This window comes from Drosophila willistoni (genome assembly GCF_018902025.1).
Source record: "Drosophila willistoni isolate 14030-0811.24 chromosome XR unlocalized genomic scaffold, UCI_dwil_1.1 Seg8, whole genome shotgun sequence".
Taxonomy (NCBI): Eukaryota; Metazoa; Arthropoda; class Insecta; order Diptera; family Drosophilidae; genus Drosophila; species Drosophila willistoni.
The window spans coordinates 908553-932766 of record NW_025814059.1 but is presented as its reverse complement, the minus strand read 5'-3'; the positions used below and the strand labels follow the sequence as shown (position 1 = coordinate 932766).

The 24214-nt window shown below is 36.2% G+C and overlaps 7 protein-coding genes across 11 annotated transcripts; 4 read left to right on the top strand and 3 right to left on the bottom strand.

Annotated features, from left to right (window-relative positions):
* Positions 1-3919: 3919 nt before the first annotated feature.
* LOC6645700 lies at positions 3920-5109 on the bottom strand. Its single transcript, XM_002068454.4, has one exon. The coding sequence runs from the start codon at positions 4886-4888 to the stop codon at positions 3971-3973; it is 918 nt and encodes a 305-aa protein (XP_002068490.2). The 5' UTR covers positions 4889-5109; the 3' UTR covers positions 3920-3970.
* A 3695-nt stretch (positions 5110-8804) lies between these two features.
* Positions 8805-9287, top strand: LOC6645699 (classical arabinogalactan protein 4). The gene has a single exon (XM_002068453.1). The coding sequence runs from the start codon at positions 8805-8807 to the stop codon at positions 9285-9287; it is 483 nt and encodes a 160-aa protein (XP_002068489.1).
* A 3206-nt stretch (positions 9288-12493) lies between these two features.
* Positions 12494-13009, top strand: LOC6645698 (single-pass membrane and coiled-coil domain-containing protein 4 homolog). Its single transcript, XM_002068452.4, has 2 exons — positions 12494-12612; positions 12678-13009. The coding sequence occupies exon 2, from the start codon at positions 12681-12683 to the stop codon at positions 12855-12857; it is 177 nt and encodes a 58-aa protein (XP_002068488.1). The 5' UTR covers positions 12494-12612; positions 12678-12680; the 3' UTR covers positions 12858-13009.
* Positions 13010-13232: 223 nt separating this feature from the next.
* LOC6645697 lies at positions 13233-15381 on the top strand. 2 transcript variants are annotated; one of them, XM_002068451.4, is made up of 4 exons: positions 13233-13435; positions 14557-14610; positions 14673-14755; positions 15196-15381. In XM_002068451.4, the coding sequence occupies exons 1-4, from the start codon at positions 13421-13423 to the stop codon at positions 15257-15259; spliced, it is 216 nt and encodes a 71-aa protein (XP_002068487.2). In that variant the 5' UTR covers positions 13233-13420; the 3' UTR covers positions 15260-15381. The 2 variants fall into 2 exon arrangements, with proteins under 2 accessions (XP_002068487.2, XP_046868302.1); XM_047012346.1 differs by lacking the exon at positions 13233-13435 and adding an exon at positions 14220-14462.
* LOC6645696 (ER membrane protein complex subunit 4) lies at positions 15308-16109 on the bottom strand. The gene is made up of 3 exons (XM_002068450.4): positions 15979-16109; positions 15773-15908; positions 15308-15699 (listed from the first exon to the last, which is right to left on the bottom strand). The coding sequence occupies exons 1-3, from the start codon at positions 16032-16034 to the stop codon at positions 15385-15387; spliced, it is 507 nt and encodes a 168-aa protein (XP_002068486.1). The 5' UTR covers positions 16035-16109; the 3' UTR covers positions 15308-15384.
* Positions 16110-17676: 1567 nt separating this feature from the next.
* Positions 17677-22277, bottom strand: LOC6645694 (ADP-ribosylation factor 1). Of its 3 annotated transcripts, none has more exons than XM_015177745.3 (5): positions 22176-22277; positions 19683-19995; positions 19501-19610; positions 19168-19293; positions 17677-18200 (listed from the first exon to the last, which is right to left on the bottom strand). In XM_015177745.3, exons 2-5 carry the CDS (start codon positions 19828-19830, stop codon positions 18036-18038), a joined length of 549 nt encoding a protein of 182 aa, XP_015033231.1. In that variant the 5' UTR covers positions 19831-19995; positions 22176-22277; the 3' UTR covers positions 17677-18035. The 3 variants fall into 3 exon arrangements, with proteins under 3 accessions (XP_015033231.1, XP_002068485.1, XP_023033366.1); XM_002068449.4 differs by lacking the exon at positions 22176-22277 and adding an exon at positions 21623-21710; XM_023177598.2 differs by lacking the exon at positions 22176-22277 and adding an exon at positions 21447-21520.
* Positions 22278-22297: 20 nt separating this feature from the next.
* Positions 22298-24157, top strand: LOC6645693 (tRNA (cytosine(72)-C(5))-methyltransferase NSUN6). Of its 2 annotated transcripts, none has more exons than XM_002068448.4 (3): positions 22298-22367; positions 22612-22734; positions 22827-24157. In XM_002068448.4, the coding sequence occupies exons 2-3, from the start codon at positions 22669-22671 to the stop codon at positions 24096-24098; spliced, it is 1338 nt and encodes a 445-aa protein (XP_002068484.2). In that variant the 5' UTR covers positions 22298-22367; positions 22612-22668; the 3' UTR covers positions 24099-24157. The 2 variants fall into 2 exon arrangements, with proteins under 2 accessions (XP_002068484.2, XP_023033365.1); XM_023177597.2 differs by having other exon boundaries at positions 22603-22734.
* Positions 24158-24214: the final 57 nt, after the last annotated feature.

The window sequence follows — 24214 nt, the reverse complement described above, 5'->3', positions numbered from 1 at the left end:
TTTCAATTATTTTGTACAAAATTCAAAATTGAAATTTTTTGTATAATCACATTGGCCATGACATTGGATTTTGGGTTACCTCTGAGCTCATGTACTCCCAAATTTCATTTCGATTTCAGTTTTTAGTTAGTTCGTTTCTACTATTTGACCAAAGAGCAATAGTACACAAAACAAAAAACACAAACCCAAAGAAATCATCTTTAAACAAATAATATTTTATTTTTTTTTTTTTTTGAATATTTGGCTATAAGACAAATTTAGAACTATGAATCCTTTGGATGCGAATACCGAAGGACCAGAATCCCACGAAGATGGTACAGATACAGAAATTGAATTCGGTGCTCCGTCCTCGCAACGCGACTTGCAAAATGTTCGAGCTCGTCTCTTTTGTTTGATCAATTCCCTGTGCGATAAGATGGGCAATCTACAAGACGAGAACGGAGGCGGAGGCGAAGGTGGAGACGAGAGTGGAGTCGGAGTCGGAGACGAGAGTGGAGTCGGAGTCGGAGTCGGAGTCGTAGACGGAGAGGGAGAGGGAGAGATCACACCAGTTCCAGAGGAAAATATCGGTGACACTGTTGCTGTGCCACCAGTAACTCGTCCTTTGCCGACTCCACCACCGCGTGTTTTCATTTTCAATGGAGTCATAGTGCGTACGATGCCAACCATACCTGAAGAGGATGAGGATGCAATCGAAGACGATTAAATATTAAGGCAAGGAAAATTTCGAATGCAACAACAAGAAAGAAACGTTATGAAGGACCCTCATTAATAAACCAACAATCATCCTAGTATTGGGGATTTTTCCTCTTTTTTGATGGGCTTTCAGAGTTTGGGTTTGGTTTAGTCTGTTAGCCATATTCTATTCGCTAGAAGCAGCAGGGTTCTCGCACTAAGAAATATCTTCTAGCTACGTTTGGAGCACTTTGAGGCCGAGTATGCGATTTATAACCGACGACTTCATGGTCTGGCCACATTCCACAAGCCATTAAGAAGCCAACGCTAACAAGACGCAACTAAATGGTTTGCTCTAGTAAAGCCGGTTGGCCAAGGCGGCGGCGGGCTGAGACGGTGGTGATCATCATCAATATCTAACTCGAACCGAAAGTTCATTTTCAGTTTAGACGCCACGCCGAAATGTGTTTACTCTTTCCCACAGAATTTAATGTCAAGAGGATCTTATTTGTCATACTAATAGTTACACGAAAACCATCGTGAATATAATCAAACCGATGCACAACCTGTTTCCAAGTGCAAGTGAAAGAAAGAAGCCTAGAGACCTAATTTATGGCTTACTCCTTGGCCAGGTTTTTTCTTTTGGTAAATTAATCTGCCTACATAGTAATGCGTACATGCAAATAAATAATGACAAATTATGATGCCGCACGCAGACATTAGTTGTGGCAAAATCTCCTTGGACAGTTAGTAGGTAGTTCTAGCCGCAGCCAATGACATTTATATAGATGAAACAGTTGAGAGAATCTATCGATCTAGTAAATGAACGGAGCAAAGGAGAGGGGAGAAATTCATAAAGATTCAAAGATGCTGCGTAGGCTTAAGAGGCCAAAAGGCGATCTATATGAAGATCATAGGCGTAGTTGGGATATTCTTCTGAAGATTAATACTGGAAGAGTATATTTTTGAAAAGTTACCAAGTTGTATTCTTGACATATTCATTCCCAAGACTTTTGTCTTGCTAAATGATCTTTAAGTCGTTGCAGTTTTACTAAGTTAAACTAGAGAAATATGAATATGAATCTAGAGACTAAAATCTAGTTTTACTCATAGCCAATCAGTGCCCGAGTGCAGAGATTTGTAAAAACATATATCTTTATCGAAAGGTGGATTCATTCATGCAGTTCCGAGCAAAATGGATAAATTGGCTGAAAATGCTCAATAACTTATATCTGCATTAACTTATTTATCTTAACTTATTTATCTGCTTAGATTACTAACTTTTTGCAATTTAAGTCAAACCAAGAAGATTATTTCAAAGGCAACACAAAGAGGTAAACAGGTTATCTGTATAACTATTTCAAGAACCACCAAGTTTTATCATCAGCAGACTAAAGATCTCCAGAATTGCAATGGCCATACAATGTCTTCAACGCTAAAACTAATTGAGAATTGCAACTGAATGAAGCGAAAGTTAACTTTGCGAAACTGTAACGGTGCCAAATTTTAAGTGATTTTCAAAAGTGATATCTCATTTTAATGCCTTTGAATTCCATTTTAGAAATTAGAGTATAAAATATGCTGAATATTAAGTGAAACACAAATTGCCAATAAAAAGCAAAGTATTCCAGAAAAGCAAAATTTTATCAAGCTCTTATTTAGTCACTTTTTGTAGTATTTCAAAAATGTAAGTGTTTACTTTCACGCTAAGATCATACCTACCAATCTGGATATAAATTTTGAAAAACCAAATTTTGAGTCAATTTTCGCAAAAAAAAAATGATTTTTTACGAAAAATCTGATCAAAATTAATTTGTTTAAATATCAAAGTAATTAATGCCATTTTAAAATAAAATAAATTGCGATTAATTTAAGGTATAACATTTTGAAATCGGTTAGAAGTTGAAAAAAAGGGCAAATTAAACAAAAACTTTTTCATTTATGTTGAAATCACATCAGAAAGTGATTTTTGAATTGGCATTAAAGCCACGAAAACTTATGTATATTTGGATTTTCGAATTGCTACAAGCCTCGCGATGCCTTAACCTGGCAAATATGAAAACTTCTTTTTACCCTAATAATTTGATGTTATAAAGGACTAAGAACTAGAAAAAGATGTGTAAAATAATTGAAAAACTACAAGGCAATCTGCTAATTATTTTTTTAAAGAAATTTACGTTATCGATTCGAAAAATCTGGTTAAAGAAGTCCCTTACACACACTCAGACATGGCCTTTCAGTTTATACGTATCGGATTTGCTTTAAGTTTTCAAAAAATACACTTAAATATATATAGGCATGTACATGTCGAAAAAGTGTCATTCCCCCGGTTGGCCTCTACCCTCCCATGACCATGAGGAATATAGAACCCATTGATTACCTCTCTAATGTTTCAAGCAGCATTTCCGCTCTGTTTTTTCTATTAAAAATCTCGCTTGTTTTATTATTTTTTTGGTGGTTTTGAAACTGGATATATAAATCGATAAAAATAGGCAATAACCGACATGGTGCGGGGGATGGGATGTGCATTTAAAACAATCATTCTACTCAACAAACAAAGAAAAAAACACCAGCCCTCTGTCTGTGTCTGCACATGTAAACGAATTGTGCATTGTGCACATTGCTCGACGACGAAAAAAACCAAAAAAAAAAAGAGACCCATTCTAAAGTGGAGCGTTCGTTTTCTCCAATGCAAGTGTATAAAAGCCACCGCTATACTGCGTCCTCTATTGACATAGCCAGCCAAAAAAACAAAAAAAAAAAAGAAAGAGAACAAAAATCAACTGCAATTCGTTCGCTCCCAATTCGTTCGACCCATTCCGAATGAATGTGGCCAAGTTGTATTTTTTGTGGTTGCTGCTCTCAAAATCTAAATTTCAAGACGAGCGTGATAAGCTACTCATAGTCCATTTACCACTCTACCAGCCACCAGCCTCCCCCCCCCCTCCGTTTCCGCGGTCGACATTCCCCTTACCTTAAGCCCCCCTTTTCCTCTGTACTCCAGCATCCATCTAGTTAGTTAATTCTACAAAAAAAAAAGACTAGAGGCACGTTCCCAACAACAACAACAACTCTTTTCCTCATTCAAACCGGATTTCTTTTTGGTTGATTTGGTTGTACTTCTTCTCTCAGCCTTTGTGCCTCCTCTACCTCACTCTGCCATCATTTAGGTTTGTGTAAATTAATATAAAACTTAGAAGCGAGTGATGTCTAAGCCATGTTAAAGTTATTAAAGTCTATACAGTTTGTTGCCCAATTTAAAGGTTTAATTCTGGTCTATAATTGTTACCATCAATCAATCGAGTTTGGGATTATTGCTTGAATTGGATATTGAATTTGAATTTCGTACGATATCCACCTTATACAATCGAAATGCGACATTCTTGCGTCTCACATTTAAGGTGACAATCATGCAATAGAGAAGAACGAGCAATTGCTTTGCTCGTAGGATATACGATGCCCCCATATTGTCGGGAAATATTGGTTCGCCCCATTCACTGCAATCGTAGATAAAGTAACCACCATCATGGACAGATGTATAGCCGAAAGCTAGACGTCTTTCCTGGCATTCCAAAATACCCCACTGATAGCGGGTGAAAAAGTAATTGAGGCCCTCCGATAGATTCATTACCTCACTGGCCGGTGAGCTATATAATTCACCGAAGGCTGTCAGCTCGGTTTGCACTTGAAAATGAATGTCCTGAAAGGTGCATTGCATGCACATGTCATCCAATTGGAGGTTATGATCCCAGCGTTCGCTGTGCTGGACACTCTCGCGATAATATTTGTCCCCATTGACGACAATGGCATCGAGGAGTTTGGAATTCCAATCGTCCAAGCGTCGAAATGTGCAGCCCGCACAGCATGCAATCACATAGCAGCCCAACATTTGCCGCCCCCGGACCATGCGATCGAACCAACTGGCCCTCGGATGAAGGCTACCCCAAAGTGACCATAAACGGTCCTTGATCTCGATGTCATAGTGGCGCCACTTACTCTGATTACCTTGTCGTTGTTGGCCATCTATATTACACGGTAACCTGCGACTCCAGATTGGTAGACAATTTTGAGGCATTAGCCACGTAAGAGACTCGCTCCAAGCTGTCAAAGGACTCGATTGCCTCAGTTGCCTTATTATACCGACGATAGTCGCATGCACTTCTCTTCCTCTGCTGTGATCCTCTTCCAATCGACCCCGACCCCGATGACACATCCTCCTCTCGCATGGGCTGAAACTTGTGAATAATTCGATGTTGTTGACCGAGGATGGGAAAATAGTCGGCAGCGACAATTTCACGCACAAAATTATCTACCCCCCGACGATGCATGTTGAAGGTCGAAATGTTGAAGAACCGGGAAAACTTATTTATAATTTTAGAACAACAAACAAACGAAGAATTTTCATAGTTTTTTTTTTTTTTGTGTTGCTGAAACAGACAATATTTTTGAACTAAAACCATGAGATAACAAAAACTCCAAAACCAACTTGATTGGGTAACTTGAAAATTTTTCAGCAATCCAAATTCAATGTAATACAATTTATTATATCACGAATTGTCTTCGTGAAGATCAGAAAATAAGTAAAAAAAAAAAAAAGAAGTTAAGAAACAACCAATAAAAAGTAATTAATAATTTTTTCAAATTTATGTTGCATATTTCGAATATCTAAGCTAACCGGTACCTTAAAAACTCTAAAGGGACTCAATTTGAGCCAAAAACGCCAAAACTCCGCTTTTCGCTATATTCACTTTTTAGCTAACTTTTTTTGAATAGAGCCAAATTTGGTGAAAAAAAGCTTAAACAGCAACACTAACTACAAACAACGCATGTATAAAGATGTACATAGATATGTATGTCTGTACATATGTATGTATATGTAAACTAAGCTCCATCCTAGCAAGCCTTAATAAATGGCGGAGTTTATTCCAGTAAAGATAAATGACACAAATTTAAATTAATGATTATAACTTAAAAACAGATAGCAAAAATAAACTTACCTTAGCTTTTCCTTTTTATAATAGAAGATTTCTTTGCCATTTTCCTTTCACTCAAGGCTGCACAAACACTAACTTGCACTTGCATTTTCTAGCAGTTAACACTTTCACACATACACAAAAAAAAATAAACAAATAATATTAACAAAAGTTGGCACGAGCTTTGTTATGATCATATGTGTGTATGTGCGTATACATTTGTACATACATTTATTTCATTCTCTTTTATTCTCTTACAGGAGCTTATTCTTAAAGCATAAAGCAATCAATTTCGCTATATTTTGTTCCCTGCCAAAAAAAGTTTTTATATGAGACTGACCAACAAACCGAATTCAACATTTATGGTATCATATATATGTTTTTCATCTAGTTAAAACAATTGGCCAACAAAAACAAACACCGTTAAAATGAAACTGATAGAGGGCTGCCAGACCAATTAAAACTAACATTGATCGCGTAGTCCTGATGCACATTTGCCAACACTGCATAAAAATAATAATAATAATAAACGCTAAAACAAGCTGTAAGTGTCAACACTAAAGAAGTTTAGGCAATATTTTGGAATTTGACTTCCCAAAAATCTAACGGTATTGCAAGAATTCTTAACATTTGCCAATTACAAAAAATAAAATTGATAAAAATATCAATTAACATTAATCAAATCGAAAGAATTTACTCACAAGTAACGGATTTTTCTTCTTTTTTCTAGCCTGACAAATGAATTGCATTTATCAATAAGAAGCCTTTTGACTAATTAGCGAAGTGATCCGCATTAATCTTTAATCAAATCAATTGAGGCAAGGCATCTAACTATGATCAAAGGCTCAAATGAAAATGAGTAAGCTTACAAAAACGTTGGTAAATGACAACCTAGAGGCTAATTACCAAAGCGCCGAGTTTACTTGATGAACAACATTTCAGGATATAACTGGACAATCATGTTGATGACGCTGATAAATTGGCCAATGGTAACTGCTTTATTTATTTAGACATGGTCTTGACTGTGATTATTTTAAGCGTGTCTCCATGAATTGCAGAATTTGCACCTTTTGCACAGTAATTAAGTGGTCAAGCTCATTAGCCTGGTATTTGGTATTTATTGACACTGCTTAGCAATTTTCCTATTGACCCTTTAAAACATTTCTTTAGCCTCGTCGAGGAAATATTGTATAAGATTTGGGACCTTAAACGGAAGTCAACAGCATATTCTTTGTAAATGTCTTAAATGTATTTCAGTCATTAACATTTACTACCAAATATTTAGATGATGTTTAATGGCAAAATGCATAACAATTATGCAGATTTTCTTATTAAACTGCACTTAAAATTTTTACAGTAGCCATAAAAAGGCACTTCATTAACGGCAAAGACTTGCATTTGAGGTAGACGGCGTCTTTAGTTGGCTAAAAATGATGAACAGATTAATGAATGAGTTGGACAGACGAAGAGTATAACGATTGAGACGCCTGTCAATCTCCTGATGAGCCACACATATTTGTATGGATAGATGGCTAATAGGCATATCTAACATTCCTTTGCCAGTTAATACGCTCCATGACTTGCAAATTAAAATCAATTAAAGTGTGTACAAATTACCATTTAAGAGGCAATAAAAAATAAAAATAAAAAAAAAGCTATTTCAGATGACATGGGGAATGCACACACACAGAAAGAGAGAGAAGAAGAGAGACAGAAGCCAGATAGCTAGCGATGCTCAAGTTTTTATCTCCGCCCCGTCAGCTAAATCTAGTCGTAGGCTAAAAGTGTAAAAATAAAAAAAAACAAAAGTGGGCGGTAAAATTGGTAAGAAAAAAATGAATGTTTAAACACTTTAAGGCCTATTATGTTTATGATTCTAATAAAATCTATTAGAGAAATGTTCGTATCAATTAAATTTAATATCAATTAATATAACACATGGACTCTAAAGCCCCTTGCAGTATGCAATAAATATACATAATTGTATATTTTGTATTAATTTAGTAGTAGCGAAAGTTAAGCTAGCTTCTTGCTAATAACAGCAGAAACTCCATTATTCAAATGATTATGTAGATAGTGGGCAATTTCGTACAAACAAAAACTCTGGCAACCTCTTGGTTTTCAGTCTATCGTAAAGGATTCGAAGGAGTTTTGGATACAAAGGCGTTTCGCCTTAGTTTAGTATCTGGTCAAAAAGTAAGGAACTGGAGAAACGAGAATCTACTGTAGTTAGTAAGTTGTTCATAGCATACTTTTGGGAACTACAATCAAATAGAATAACAATCAAATTAGGAACATTTTTGTTGAGATATGCTCTCTAAGTTAATAAATATATGCATAATAAGTTTATCATTTTCAAATTGGAATGATTTTTTTCGTCTTGTGAGCCGGGCGAGGGGCGTGTGGGGCCTAAATAGATAAGCATTTAACCCTCCCTCGTCGTAATATTATTAATACACATAAATTATCCATTTTTCGTGATATAGTGTCATCAAATTTGCATATGGTCAGATGGGTTAATTTGTATTGTTAACACTTGAACGTGACCAAATTACAATTTACAGCCATTTTTTGTGTAGTTTTCAAATCTATTGATTGCCGACCAAAACAGCAAAAAAAAAAAAACCAAAAATTGGAAAAATGTTAGAACATTGACTGCATATTGATGTCCACATATATAAAATTGGTGCATAGAAATGCAGTTCACAATTTAATTTTACACAGTTTTACCTTACTCCCACTTTTGGGGTCAATGTCGACCTTTGTTTTGAGTATCCAATATATACCCTCTAGACATTAAGGTACATGGCAGACATGGCAGACTCTATCTGTCTGTCTAATTTGAACACCTGTGTCTAGGATTATCTTGTTAGGAGTTGCCATTGAAGCACGACCTTTAGTTCGGTTCATCTTTCGTGGCAGAGGAGGGATTTCCTTTTATTTATTTCCTATGCCACCCACCCCTCGCCAGAGTATGCAAGGTATCTCTGAGTCGCATTGGCCATTCCGTTTCATGTTCAACTGTGTTTTGGCTTTGGGAGGAAGGTCGTGTGCCACTGGCTATGCCTTTGGCATCTTAAATAGTTTGTTACTGGCTAATCGTACATTTTGATATAAATTTACTTCTCACAGTCAACGATCGAAATAGTCAGCAATATGGAGCTTAACATTGTGGTTGTTGCGCTTTTGATATCCGTGCTTGCCTTGGCTCACTCAACTGTGGGCCAACAGCAGCGACAGCGACCATTTTATCCAGCCGCAGGAGCTGCCAAGCCACTCCGGCAACTTCCTTTGGTCGCACAGCCATCTAGAAGTTATGGACCTCCAGCTGCTGTGCCTGCTCCGGCGCCTGCTCCTGTTCCTGCCCAGCCAAAGCCAGCAAGACTTGTGGCGAATAGCGAGGCTCAAGAAGATATTGATGATGCCGTCGAGCAAGTGCCCGTTACCAACAAGGCAACTCAACCTGCCCCAGCTGCTCCACCTTCGGCCATTGTTCAGCCAACTATTGCCTATTATCCCGCCCAACTTGGAGGCTTTATACAGCCAACGGCATTTGCCAGAATAACAGCAGCACCTGTTCCATTGCAGACGAGTCCCTATATTGCCAGATATCCCTATTATGCTGCCTACTTTGGTTAGAATCGTTTAATCATAACATAGTTTTAAGGGTTTTATCGGCATTCAACTTTTCTATTAAAGCCTTGTTCGATCAGGGTAATTGTTAATAATTTTCTTTCCTTTTCTAACTTAACAATTCAGTCGCAGACTAATCTTTAGACATTACTTTCTCTTGTTGTTAATAAAAATATATGTTTGTATATACAATCAGAAAATATGCTCCACTTAGGAATTAAACAAATTTTATTGACCACAGATGGAGAGAGAGAGAGAGAGGAAGACAGGGGAGTGGGATATGAAAAAGTCGATTTGCCGATCTCAGTGAGTGTAAAGGAAGAGGCATTTCTAGAAACCACAAATCTTTCTCCTTTCACGCCCTTGTCCCCCATCCCCTATCCAACTGAATGGAGTGTGTGTACACTCGTCTAGCATGTCTAGCAGATCAAGTTTGTTTCAAATAATTTTTTTCTTCTTTTTTTTTTTTTTTGGCACGCCTTCTTTGCCTTCTATGCCGAAAACTAAAAAATACTTGATCTGCGTAAGTACACAGCATGCCAGACAGGTCTACTATCCATGGCAAAATAGTTGCCTGAAGAGTTACAGTAGGTATACGGAAGCATATAATATGTCTTACATACAGTATGCCCTCGCAGAACTCAACCTTTTTTGTAGGCAACTTCTCAATATAAGTCTTTAAAGGTAGTCATGACATTTTAGAAGTCTTCAAAGGAAATTTAAAAGAAAGAACAGAAGCTTTGAAAAAGAAGATCACTTTCCAATGTAAAAATTAGAACATGAAGGAAAATTAGCTAATGCGGCACTGCCATAAAGATAGATTGGTCGGAAAGGCTACTTTGCTGAGAAATATCTCTTACTTACACGAGCAAAAATGCCAAAAAATTTTTCCCAAGCAAAGCCAAAATGGTTTTAAATGATCTTCAACTGATTGACCTATATTTTTGGTATGTTAGAAGAGAAACTAATGAACTAATGACTAATGAAATACTGAAAGAAATGATCGTCTTACCAATCAGTTATACTCCAACCAAAAACGTATCTTTTGAGCCAAGAATTTACAGTCGTTTACCATCTTTGTAGTTCTTAGTTGGATTTTAATTTGTCACAAACTTCAGGATAGTTTAATTGCAACATCTGGCAAAGGGGAAAGGGGGGATATTTTCGTTTAGATCTTTGGGAAGGGAAGGCGGGGAAAGGCGTATACGTATTAAAGCCCCCATCAGCATCAGCATCAGCATCAAGCATCCACATCAGCATCAGACATCAACATGGCAATCATCATCTACTGAACATTGCTTCTAGCTTCCGACATGCAACTAGACAGATGCCTCAAAGCTAACGAGCATTTGTCGAAACATTGTAGCATGCGAATAATGCAAGTTGTTTGTGGTGGGGAGGGGTGGGGTGGGGTGGGTTAGACATCACCATGTCTTGATGCTTGACCAAAATGTCCAGGTAACCAGTAACAATGATTGAGCAAAGATAATCTATTATGACCGTAACAAGACATAAATCCCAACTCGCTAATCCATCTTTTTACGACTCGAAAATCACAATAAGGAGTTTAGCTAAATGCAGATGGAAAGACAGAGACAGAGAGAGAGAAAGAGAGACCGAAGTCGGAAAGCGAATCCAATCAACAACACCTTGCTTGGGGGCTCCAACAGGCTAACGAACAAGTTGAAAGAATCATTTTAACTTGGTAGCACAATCAGGCCAAAAAACCACTCAAAGAAACAATTTGAATTGCCTTGCACATTGGAACCCAAAATGTATAACAAATTATTGTAATTTTAAATTAATTATCAATTTGTTTAAAATATATATAATTAAATTATTACAATTAATTGTCTTTGGCGAGTTAAATAAGCGATTAATATCAGTTTGATTAGCTCGTTAACCAATGTGTAAGGCATTCTTTCATTCCATGATCTGTCTTGGCCAAGTTGTCAGCTTTGGATCGACTAAATAGTTGCCAATAGTCCGTGCCCAAAAACCACAAAAAAAAAGGTTTAACTTACCATTTAAGGTATGGATTTAGGAAATTGCCTGTTAGCTTGAATCTCGGGATCAGAATTGATTTGAGTCCAGAATGGGTGGCGGTGGTGGTTGGGGGGTAGGGGGGATACCTCTCATTATCCATGCACAAAGTTGGCTACTTGTGTATGAGCAGAGCCATTGCCAACTATGGGCTATGGGGCAAGGTGGCTTTTGGCTTTCTTGCTTTTGCATTATTATTGCTTCATCTGGTGAACTGTAAGAGCATTTGGACTTGCTCAAAACATTTTAGAAATCGCATTTAGAGGTGAAGGTGCCAGCAGTTCTCTGGTTGCAAGCCCGAAGCTTAGCAAACCGGTTCGAATAAATTAAAGGAAAATACATACATATATATAGTAAATATATATGTATAATGTAGGTTATGGAACCATGGAAACCAAAGTCAACATAAAACTTAAATTTGTTTGTTTTTTTTTTGTGTCTCCTTCAGGTATCCAGTTACAAAGCAGTCCGAGAATGTGACTGCGATTCCAATTGTGACCGAGTGTGCGTGGTTGTGTGTGTGGCAGGCAAATAAGAATACCAACAGATGGAACCAACTTGAAGCAGAAGAATATATACTCTAATATTCATATGCATATATATATAGAAGTATAAATAATATATACTAAACAATAGAATTTGGTTTAAAGCCAAAAGTCAAAAAGTTCTATGCATCTATGCATTATGGATTTATAATCTCTAGATAAAGTATTGTTTAAATAAATCTTTAAAATATCCTTTAAAGACTTTTTAATATAGTAACATTTCTATTAATAAAAACTAAAACCAGTTAAAAACATTGATGGCCTTTACTAAGGTAAGTGTATATAAACTTTTTCTTGACATATTCGCCCTAAAGTTCATAGGTGAGATATATGATATAGTCGTCCGATTAGGCAGGTTGCAACAGAAGCACAGCGTGTAGGCAGCAAATGTGTAACCATTTGGCATTAATCGGTGACAAACTGTTACTTAAAAATTAAAATAATAGAAAAATAAAATATGTGCTTGCTGGCAAAATGGTTAAATAAATTTGTTTGTGTGTCAACTGGAAAAATTAGTATTTCAAACAGGCGCCACCAACTTGATTTACATTTAAATGGGCAGCACTTTCTGTTTAACGCTTGGCAACACTAATCAAGCAGTTAGTCAATTTTCTTTGACTACCTGTTGGACCTGTTTGTGTGTGTTCTTGCTTCTGTTTTTTTGTTGGTTTGTTTGTTGTTCTATACGCACAAGCTCAGCCACACGTCACCAAGCCAAGTGTACAGTTCATTTTTTTGCGGGCGTAAGTATTTCTTATCATAAAAAATATATATTGTGAATGAATTGCTACCAAAATTACATTTACAGAAAATGCGTCAACTGAAGGGTAAAGTCAAAGAGACTCGCAAGCAGAAAAAAGAACGTAAATTGGATAATTTGTCAATACAGAGTAAAATCAACACAGTTGTGATTCCAGCATTGGGAATTTTATTTCTCTGTTTGGTTTTGTTTGTCTACCTGAAAACTCGGCCGGCAATTATAGCTTAAAAGGCTCGTTCGTTGCCAGTGTTGGACAATGCGGCAGTTAACAGCTGACCACGGACCTAACAATAGTGCGGCAAATTTGAATATGATTTTTTTTTCTTGATTAAATGCAAATTAAGTAATGCGACGACACAGCGACAAAACAACAACAACAACAAAACGTGTTTTATTTTTGGACTTTCACATTTTGCTTTCAGCTCTTTAATTCAAATCAGTTTTTCTTTCGGCCTGTTACGTAGTAGATAGAAACTATCTACTTATATTTTAGAAATAATAAATAAATTTTACCACCATCCCCGTGAGCGTGTGTGTATAATTAGTAAAATCAGCGTTAAACAAGACAACTGTTCATTTGCGATTAGATAATTTTTTGTATTTGGTCAAAAGAGAATTTTGTGTGTCTATCAGCTGTTTTCATATTGACCTTCCAGGCGCTCTCGCTCTCTTTCTCTGTCGCTGACGTAGCCTCTTCTTCTTTCTTAATAAGAAAAAAAAAATAATATACCACACTGGCGGGCAGCGACAGAGCAGTTGGAAGTGGAATTGGTGGTTTTAGCTATACAACGATGTTAAAATTTTTGGTAAGTATTTTCCTAATGATATTTCTGATAAACAAAAGAAAATAATTGACATAAAAATACAAGCACACACATTAATACACACATATACACAATGTCACAATCGAAAGCTGGCGAAAGCAGCTGCTTTGTGTCTATTTAGAGGTATGAATTCATATTCATATGTTCTTGTGATTGTTTGTCTATTGTTCTTGTCGTACAAACAGCTTCTGAAACAAAGAACAAGTTTCTCTAAGCCGTCGAAAATGTTTATGTGTTTCCAACCGATTTCCAGTTTCAAGTGCATGTCCTTTGCAAACAATTTGCTTAGTTTTCAGGGATAAAACTCGTTATATAAGCTATGGACAGTGAAAACAAATCGGTTAACTATTGCTCAAAAGCCCGCATAGCAACACCCACGCACAAAAATAAATGTTTAAATAAGCTAAGATACTTATCTAGTGGGCTATATAGTATAGACCTTATTCTGCATCAAAGCAATAAGAACCTATAACAAAACTGTTTACCTCAGCTTACTTTCTCTCATATTAGTCATGCGATTGCATAAAAATTATGAACAATTTCATCAAACCCGTAAAACTTTTGGAAATGTATAATGAGTAAAATGACCTTTGTACCATAGCTAAAATGGTTCAAATAGATACATAGATTTGTACATAGCTTGTATCTCAAGCAATGGCTCATCCAGTTAATAGAAATCCTAAATACACATATATCCTAATCGGTATATCATCATCTGATATGTTTTCCAACATATAGATATAAATATAGGAATGCTTTGCTCATATTGTCATACAAACAACTAAGTACTTCAAGCGAAAACGATATTGAATAGTTTTAAGATTTACTAAATTTAAAAATGAAAGTTGTTGGATTGGGTTTACAATTGATGAGGCATCATCGGGGATTGGGAACTTGTGCAGGTGGAGGTGGAGCTGGTGGCAGTTGCTGTCAACCACATATACAAGAGATTCCGCTATGCCCAAAGAAGCCATTCTGGACAACAAAGCGGACACTATGTTTCTCCTTGGTCAGCAGTTTAAGCCAAATTTCAAATTATAGGCAGCAACTAATTCTGGCTTACTCATTTTGATTGATCTTACCTTTTTTCCTTTCTTCTGCAGTTGACTTTCGGTGCCGGCATTTACACGGGCATCTACATATCACAAAACTATGAGGTAAGTTCAATAATGAAACATTGAAAAAGGCTAAATTAGTATTACAATTACAATACTTACAGGTGCCGCGTGTTGATGATCCGCAAAAGTTGGTCGAGCGTCTAAATCAGAAGCTGCGCGAATTGGTTGATGATAACAAGAAAAAGTAATTGCTGCCTCCAAAAGCATACATGATAATAGCCATTTGTACATAATAATTGTACACAATTGCCCATTAACAAACTGATACAGTTTTAGCGAAACGCATCCTAAACTTCTCCACAAAGTCTGATTTGAAATTGAAAACAATAAACTGTTCACAATCTTGATCGTTGATTCATCAAAGAACTATCCAATCTATAAATATACCTTCATATACATATGTGTGTATAGAATGGGTCTCTAGGTTCACATCAACGTTCAATACAATTGCATACATGTATTTCTCAGATCAGATTACACAAACAATATCAATTATTGTTTTTCTAGAAAATAAATTTAGATGTTTTTCGAGACTCATTACAAGTTAGCATAAACAGTTTTTATTTCAATGTAATCATTTTTACTACTACTTACCTACATATATTTCGATCTGTGGATTTTCAGATCGCCGGCTGAGCAATTGGTGAGCGACATCAAAAAAGAGGCCAAGAAGATATTGGATGATTGACAACAGCCACACATAATTACTTAGTTCATTATACAAAACACACAGAACTCAAACTATACAAAAATGTTTTTTTTCGCTCATAGTCATGCAATAAAGCCAAGTTTAATTTATCTTTAAAATAATTTCTATATAAATGATATCCCGCCACCATAATATTCCAGCCGCGTCTGGGGTTGAACAAATGCCAGCCAATCGGAGGCATGAGTGGGTAACAGGCCCATACTATGACATTTGTATAAGGCCAGAGCAACATTTGCCAAATTTCCAAGAATATAGATAATACGCTGGCCCGTACCTTGGGCGCCTTCTGCCATTTTCGAGGTGACTTGAGTGGTGAACACTGCCTTAATTGGCCGTATAAGCATCATGCCTACCATCATAATGGGGAATATGGATATCGAATTTCCGGACATGTACATAATAAATAGATTCATTGGTATCTGTAAACAGATGCAATGTGAGAATTATGAAATGTTTATCCACCAAGAAATGTGTAAACAAACAAAAGCTCACATTCTTTAATGGCCCCAAGGCCAGATCCCAGGATTTCTTGATTACTAAACGTTGATCACGCACTACTTCATTTTGATTGACCAGGGCAGTTGGATTGTACCCTGGGGGCGACACTGACGATAGTTCCGCATTTTTACTACAAAAAAATATACATATAATAACGTAAATATGAAACAAACTAACTTGATGTCATTATTTGGGCTTACCTTCCATTGAAGTCGAGTGACCATTTAGATTTTTTGGCATTCTGTTTTGATGACATTTTAAGTTTTAATTAAATTAACTAATTTTTTTCTTCATACAATCAACTAGGGTAAGTGTTAGACAATTTTCATAGCGGCAATTGGGTTGCCAGTGTTGAGAAATTTACAAATTGCACACACACACGCTTGTCAACACACTGTAGCGACCTCTAACGCAAGATGGCGCCACCGCTGTAACGGAAATTTATTATAGAAATTTAAAAAAAAAAACTTTTGTTGTTCTACGATACAGTCATCCGATATGGACACATTAATGCTATTCTAAATAAGAGACTAATTGATCTCATATAGATCTGTGTACTCCAAGATAAAAATCGTTTGATAGCAAATACTTTTTCTTGAAGTATTTATAGCCTGCCGATCCGTCAGTGGGTTATGTTTTATGGGAAAATTGAACCCCAAACCTTTCCAAAACGATTCAATAAGATTTAACAACTCAAAAATGAATAATATAATCGAAAAGTTACTTCAAAACTTATACTAGTGGAATGCAAGTTTAATTAGATATAAAGTATTTTTTGAAAGTTTGGCTAACAAAAATGGAAACCATGCCGAGTATAGGAGGAAAAAGAATTAATATTGATTATTTTAATTAATACACAATTCTCTAGCACTCATCAAATCCTAGTCATATAAATATACCAATATTCCGATGTTAATGTGTATTTTATGTGCTTTAAACTAAAAAAAAAAAAGAGAACTTAAAGCAAATATAAATCGGAATAGAAAACAAGAACCCCTCTATGGGGAGATTCAAAATGTAAAAATAAAATGCTGCTCTTGGAGATGGTAAATTTCACTTTTCTATTTCTATCTATGATGGTTATTTCTTCATCTTGATATTACTAGTATTTTTTTTTAATGTTTTCTCGCTTCTTTTTTTATATTTTATTAAATTTTTATTTAGAATTACGTTTTTTTTTGTTTTTTGTTTTTTTTTTTTTTAAATAGTACGTTCCGTTTTAATATAGGTTTTTAATATATATACGTGTGTGTTTATCGAGACACAAAATGAAAATATTGTTTGAAAAATTAAAATGGTTTAGAAGTTGTATTTTTGTTTTGTTGTTGTTGTTGATTTAAAGAGCAATTACAATTACATTTCTGTTTTGTTTTCGCATTATTATTACTTTTATATTTATATAAAATTAAAAAGAAATATATATTCTGATGAGGGCTAGGGCAAAAACTTAACTTAAGACAATTTTATACCATATATACTTTGTTTTTGCGTTTCTGCTGGTTTTTTCTTTTCTTATTTTCTTCTCTTCTCCTTTTGTTGTTGTTGTTGTTGGTGTGGGGTGTATGTTGTTGTATTTTGCTTCTTTTTTCTTGTTGTTGTTATTGATGGATGTTGTTTATATTATTTTTGAATTTAGCCTTTTTGTTTGTTTGCCTGTTGCTGCATTTTCTGAATTTTCGAATATAGCCGTGTATATAAATTAAAATTAAAACATAGCTTTCGTTTTTCTTTTGTTTTTATATATATATATATATGCGCTGCTTGTTGAAATGTAATTCAAAAATTTCGGACTTTTTCTTCTAATTAGGTTTTTTTTAATCATTTTTTTTGTTTTTTATCTTTTTGGAAATGCACAGAAGCCCTTAAAAATTAAGCGAAGATCTCTGCTCTTGTTGTTGTTGCCGGTTTTCTCTTCTCATCACACTCTCTTTTCTCTTCCTCTTATTCACTCTCTCTCTCACCCACTCACAATTCTTTATTTCTCGCTCTCCCGCTGTCTGTCTGTCTATCCCTTTCTAGTTACTGCTTCTAGGGTTCCCGTTGTAGTTGTTGTTGTCTCTTTCTATTGGTAGACACGCCCGGTGTATGCGCTGCTTGCTTTTTGACTTTGATTAAAATCAAAGTTTTAGTGATTTGAATTATGCTGTTTTCTTTTGGGCGGGGGGGTGATTGTATGTTATATGTGTGTGTGTGTGTGTGTTGTTGATTTTATTTTTTTTTTTTTTGTTTTGTTGGTTGGTTGCTTAGTTGCTTGGATTTAGCGATTAGCATTCTTTAGCTGATTGGACAACCAGTCCAGACCCTCATAGAGACCATCGCCGCTTGTTGCACACGTCGCCTGAATGTACCAATTGCGGTTTCTTAGTGAGTGCAAGCCCAACTTGTCGGTAATTTCAGCCGCATTCATCGCATTTGGCAGATCCTGGAAAAGAGCAAGAAAGAAAACATGTTTTAAAAATTGGCAAAAACTAAGAAAAGTAAGGCATGTACAACATCTAACTCTCCTACACGTCGAATGCAATCTCTCTCACATTGACGACGAGCTTATCAACCGGTTAATAACACGTGCTTTTATCTGCAATCGCAATCGCATGATTCATCTATTCATCTAAAGCGAACAAACCTACATACATATATATAGATTATTGTTGCAAATACTTCTTTTTACTTTTTTTTTTGTTTGGAATAGTTCATTGCTTTCAATTTATTCTGGTATGCATATAAAATTACCCTGACTAATTAAGAAGTCAAGTTAACTACTTCTCTTTACTTTTAGTATACATAAATCTCGTAAAATTCATTTTAAGTTTCACTTTCTTGCTTTACTATCATTTTCGTTTGGATTACCATCTTGAAACTGTTTCAATCGGTATTCGAGCAACTCTGAATCATCGTCATCAAAGTGATTCATTTACTCAGACTATGAGTAAAAGGTTCAATACACTGCCCATTCGTTTAAGACTTAGTGAATCAATCATTGAATTAAAATAATTTAAAATTTAAAGAACACGTACACTCCTTTATGACGTTTTCCATAAAAAACAGTAGATCTCTCAATTATGGAAAGTATAATTTTGAAATAGCTATTATTAAAGACTATTCAGAAACTAGTTTGACTATATGACCTCATCTCCTCTACGCTCTATACAACAATACCAAAAGTTACTTCCGTCTCAAATAAAATATAAATATTTTATATAAGTAATTTAAATTTAACTGCAAGCCCTTATAATGCGGGGAGGAAATGCTTTTTTCCACTCTCGTTTCAAATTTATGACGATTTTGTAAACAAAATAATTTTATAAAGCTTTTTTAAAGTCATAGTTTTATAGTTGTTGCATCGAGATCTACCATTACTTGTTCATATTGTATTAAACAGTTAATCTTACCTGTTTGTTGGCAAAGATTAGTAAGACAGCATCTCTAAGCTCATCCTCAGCCAGCATGCGCATTAATTCCTCTCTCGCCTCGCCGATACGTTCTCTATCATTGCTATCGACAACGAAGATAAGACCCTGTAGGAATAGTAAATGGAAAGAACACACACTATTTGAGAACAAAAGTTTGAATGGATAGAACAATTATGAAGTAGAAGTTGCAAGTGGATCAGTCCCGTCTTGAAACAAATGAACTTTGAATAATCACAGAGATCATAACAAGTTGTTAACATCATGTTTGGGTTTTTAGTTGTGTTCAATATGATCGATGTCTTCGTTACGTACTTGCGTGTTTTGGAAATAGTGCCTCCACAAAGGACGAATTTTGTCTTGACCGCCCACATCCCACACTGTAAAGCTAATATTCTTGTATTCTACAGTCTCCACATTGAAACCTGTGAAAAGGAGTTAAAGAAATATATTGAAATAGATGCATAAAATATGAAGAGCGTCACAGTCTCACTCACCAATGGTAGGTATCGTTGTAACAATTTCGCCTAATTTGAGTTTGTACAGAATTGTGGTTTTACCAGCGGCATCCAAACCGACCATCAATATTCTCATTTCCTTTTTACCAAAGAGGCCTTTAAACAAATTTGCAAACACATTTCCCATGGCTAAGCGGCGTTTAGGAGGCGGAACGAACGAAGTGAATTGTTGTGCACAACTAAAGTTGAAGACGTTTCTCTTTTGTTTTGTTGTTTTTTTCTCTCTCTGTTTTTTATTTTATTATACTTTTGTTGCAGCTGTGTGTGTGCGGCTCGCAACTAGGAGGAGAATCTACAAGAGAATGAATAATAATAATAATAATAATGAGAATGATGATAAATACAGAAGGAAATTTTTAATGCAATTAGTCGACTCGTCTTATTGACATATGGCGCCCAAAACGAAACAGCTGTTTTTTGTGCCCCAGGAATCACAGGAATTCGAGACAGAGACAAATACAAACACAAACAACAACTGTATGACAATTGTGGCAAATGCTAACTGACTTCACTGAACTGATGAGCTCTCGTGTTGACTACTGAGATTTCAGAGCTGAGGTTCAAAACTCTGACGTGTTAATCTGCCTCTCTATCTGTCTCCCCCCCCATCCTCACCTGAGCTGATTAAACTGAGTTGCAAAATGATGAAACTATTGCCAATGGACAAGCAAATTGAATTGAAAATACCCTTTCTTTGTTTTTCTCTTTACATAATTAAAAAATTTCAACAAACGCGTTCGCCGCCTTCAGTTTTGGACTTCATTTGGCAAGCTTTGTTAATGGACGACGACAACGAAGCGCGGCGCTGGGTGGGCTTGCTGGCTACTAACTGATAAGATATTGATTTTTTTCGCTGACGACGACGACGACAGCGACAACGACGACAATGATGGAGACGGCGACTCCGCCCGCCTCTCATTTAAGAACACCACACATAAACCATAAAAGCGCGTAAATTATTAAATGAAACAAGGCAAATTTTACATGAACTTTAAGTGAATTGTTGTTGTTGTTGTTGTATGATGAGTCAGCAGAAAGCAGGAACATTGGGATCTCGGAGGAGGACAATGATGACCAGAGCGCGCTACTTTCTGTGTTGAAAACTCAATTAAAAAATTGTTAAATTAAAGAACTACTACTATGCGGAAGAAGCCGCCTCCGTTGCTTTTATTTCTCTCTCTCTGGTGCCCCTCCCACCAATACCCTACCTCCTGCACACCTCCTCCTTCTCCTTTACCAACACAGAACTCATCTGTCATGGCGTTGCCAACGAATCAAAATGCGCAGCACAGAGGAAAAAAATGGACAACTACATTAAAGAAACACTCATTTTTTATTTTCATATTATATTAAGGTTTCCTTGAGCAAATGTTCAATGCAAGAAAATTCAATGAAACTTATGGAAAAAGACAAAAACTACACGTAGCAACTTTTTTTTTCCCCTCCCTCTGCCTAGACTTTGCATTCACTCACTCACTCACTCATACACACACACAGAGACATGCTTTGCATGTGTGTGTGTGCGTTTTGTTAAAATGATGAATAATCAAAAAGTAAAAAAAAAATGGAAACATATTTTAGTATGCCATTAGTTTTATGTATTACTCTTTCTATGTATTTTTTCGTCTAGTTTTTATGTCGTTTATGGAAAAAAAAAAGCCTTAAAAAATTTCTACGTAGAACTAGTGTGCGTGTACTTGTATATATATATATGTGTGTATGTGTGTGTGTGCAAGAGAGTACCAAGAAATGATGACGGCGACGTATGGCGTTTTTCTTCTTTCTTTTCGACTTGCTACGAATGCCGTCCCCGAATGCGGCTTTCTCTTGTTTTGTCTAGTATCAATGGGTTTTCATAATTGTTTAACACTTTGATGCTCAAAATTCTTATGTATGCCACTTTACACTTTTAACTTTACCGTTTTGTATGCGATTTCTGCGTTGGATTCTTAGTTAATTTTCCTTTTAACTTTCTTTCCGCTGATCAACAAAACACACCACACACGAAATCAGTGACAGTGTGACCGTAAACGATTTTGAACTTTGGTCATACTTATTTCGATAATTTATATATACATGATGTGTTACAATCGACAGATAAGCGGCTCTGCTTAATTTTCAGCTGAAAGTTCCAATTCGCCAATAAATTTAAGATCTTTACAATACTTCTGTCATACAATAGAATGCTTTAACAGCATTTGTTAATGAACTTGTAATGTAAAAAGATTACCAACTAATGCCCACGCACACACACAAACATATACTGCAATCGCTTTCATCCCTAATTCTCCAAGACCAAAGTCACGCAACCGTCGTGTTGTATTTCCCTACACACACACATACACACGCACACATACACACATAAAAAAACATAGTTTCTTCTTCGCTTTTACCATTATTTAAATGTTTTTCTAAATACGAGAAAATAGCAATAAACCACTTAGTACTACGAGTGTAGACGAATATACGAACCAACTAATTCCGAATGCACACAACTTTAAATAGAAATTTAAAAAAAAATATATCTGCCTGGAAACGTCGGAAATTCACAGAGCGAATTAAAACTGGCCGTGCTTGACGTTGAAAAAACTGCAAACTCACCAAATTACCGACACAGACAGAAACTCACCGCTGCCACGTCGAGAGAGAGAGAGAACGAGGCCGGTATGTTGAGTTTTACGTTTTTTTTTTTGTCAGAGATGGTCACTTTCGACGACTAGACAACACCTATCGATTATCGATAAACACTAAAGACCCTATTTATCGGCGACATTTTTGAAATTGCTTACATTGTATAACAACACAAATACTTAAAATAAACGAAATATTTAAACTAATCTATTTAAATTCTAAAAAATACAAATATTTTTTAAAATTTAAAACTTATCTTTTTAACAAGTGTTTGCAGCAGTAACAGCGAATAAATAGTAAGTAAAGAGAACTATTTATTCAACTGGTGGGAGAAATGTTTTATCCGAAAACTCCTTTTCTGCGAAAACCGCAGTTGGAAAAAGAACTTCTCAAAATAAATGTAAGTATGGGAAACCGTTATTCAGTAAGTAGTTGGAAACGCAACTCTGGAAAAAAATTAAAAATTTAAATTAAACAGATTTTATTTTATAGGTTGCAGCTCTGCCGGAACTTTTGGAGTGGCTATGTCAGGCGCCTAGTTTGACAACGTATCGGGTTAACACTTTAACCATTGATCCAAAGGATTACCTACACAAGCTTGAGCAGACCCTTGTAGATCGCTTTGGCCAGAGAGCACCTAAGGTTTTTCGCATACCGGATATCCCCGAAATGATGTGCATAGATCCCTTTAAAGATCAAAGTTCCGGAAAAGGCGGCAAGGACGATAAATGCCAACCCTCTACAACTCGCCGTGAGATTATTGTGGACACTAGTTGTGGCGCTGCTCTGTTACGCGGTTCTCATATTTATGCTCCTGGAGTTTTGGCCATGGAAACTGGAACTCAACTCCATGAATGTGTGGATGTCTATGCTGACGTTGAAGGCAATTGCAAACGAGGTACAGCAACGCGTTACGAGAGCTCTGAAAAGATTTTCATAGGCATCGGTATAGTCAAAATGCAGCGATACCAGTTGTACAATAATCAAAAGGACTCTCCCAGCGGCATAGCCATTCAAATGCAATCAACTGTTAGTGGAGTTCCCTCTTTGGGGGATCTGAGCGATGCCTATGGTTTACTCCAAAATCTTCCCTCTATGGTATGCGTGCGTGTTCTAAATCCTCAGCCCGGTGACCGTGTTCTGGACATGTGTGCGGCACCGGGCAACAAAACCTCACACATAGCCGAACTAATGCGAGATCAAGGAGTTCTGGTGGCTCTAGACAACTCCAAGAGTCGTATCAAAGCTATGCAGTCTCGCATAGGACATTATAAATGTATACAAAGCCACGTTTTCGACTCGACCAAAGCTTTGGCGGAGCATAATGATCAGCATAATGATCCACCCTTTTCTTCTGCCAGCTTTGATCGCATTCTTTTGGACGCTCCCTGCAGTGGAATAGGCAATCGTCCGCAGCTATCCTGTGCCAGTCAACTCAAAACAGCGAAAGATCTTAAATCCTATCCGAATATCCAGCGTCGTCTCTTCGGACAAGCTGTGCATCTGTTAAGACCTGGCGGTACTTTAGTTTACAGCACTTGCACTGTTACCGAAGCCGAATGTGAGGAAATTGTTGAATGGGCCCTGAGAAAGTTTCCTGAAATCCATTTGCTCGATGCCGTACCCAGATTGGGACATTCTGGTTTGTCACTTCCTAACTTCGATCAAGACCAAGCTAAGTTATTGCAACGTTTTGGTCCTGGCCAGAATTTGGATACTGTTGGTTTTTTCATAGCTAAATTTGGGAAAACAGAATCGAAATAAAACATAACATTATTATCTTTCTTAGAAAATAAACAAAAGTTGTTTTTCAAATATAAAAAGCGAGACTTCTATTTTTTTGTTGGTCTATTTTTACTTTTTCAATTATTCTTAAGGAC

Coding starts and splice junctions, on each gene's coding strand:
- LOC6645700 (XM_002068454.4), bottom strand. CDS start 4,888: ATGTGTCATCGGGGTCGGGGTCGATTGGAAGAGGATCACAGCAGAGGA.
- LOC6645699 (XM_002068453.1), top strand. CDS start 8,805: ATGGAGCTTAACATTGTGGTTGTTGCGCTTTTGATATCCGTGCTTGCC.
- LOC6645698 (XM_002068452.4), top strand. CDS start 12,681: ATGCGTCAACTGAAGGGTAAAGTCAAAGAGACTCGCAAGCAGAAAAAA.
- LOC6645697 (XM_047012346.1), top strand. CDS start 14,292: ATGAAAGTTGTTGGATTGGGTTTACAATTGATGAGGCATCATCGGGGA. Junction 14,611..14,672: donor ACATATCACAAAACTATGAG/GTAAGTTCAATA, acceptor CAATACTTACAG/GTGCCGCGTGTTGATGATCC. Junction 14,756..15,195: donor GTTGATGATAACAAGAAAAA/GTAATTGCTGCC, acceptor GTGGATTTTCAG/ATCGCCGGCTGAGCAATTGG.
- LOC6645696 (XM_002068450.4), bottom strand. CDS start 16,034: ATGTCATCAAAACAGAATGCCAAAAAATCTAAATGGTCACTCGACTTC. Junction 15,909..15,978: donor TCACTCGACTTCAATGGAAG/GTAAGCCCAAAT, acceptor ATTTTTTTGTAG/TAAAAATGCGGAACTATCGT. Junction 15,700..15,772: donor CCTTGGGGCCATTAAAGAAT/GTGAGCTTTTGT, acceptor ATCTGTTTACAG/ATACCAATGAATCTATTTAT.
- LOC6645694 (XM_015177745.3), bottom strand. CDS start 19,830: ATGGGAAATGTGTTTGCAAATTTGTTTAAAGGCCTCTTTGGTAAAAAG. Junction 19,611..19,682: donor TACAACGATACCTACCATTG/GTGAGTGAGACT, acceptor TCCTTTTCACAG/GTTTCAATGTGGAGACTGTA. Junction 19,294..19,500: donor ACTATTTCCAAAACACGCAA/GTACGTAACGAA, acceptor CTATTCCTACAG/GGTCTTATCTTCGTTGTCGA.
- LOC6645693 (XM_002068448.4), top strand. CDS start 22,669: ATGTTTTATCCGAAAACTCCTTTTCTGCGAAAACCGCAGTTGGAAAAA. Junction 22,735..22,826: donor AAGAACTTCTCAAAATAAAT/GTAAGTATGGGA, acceptor TTTATTTTATAG/GTTGCAGCTCTGCCGGAACT.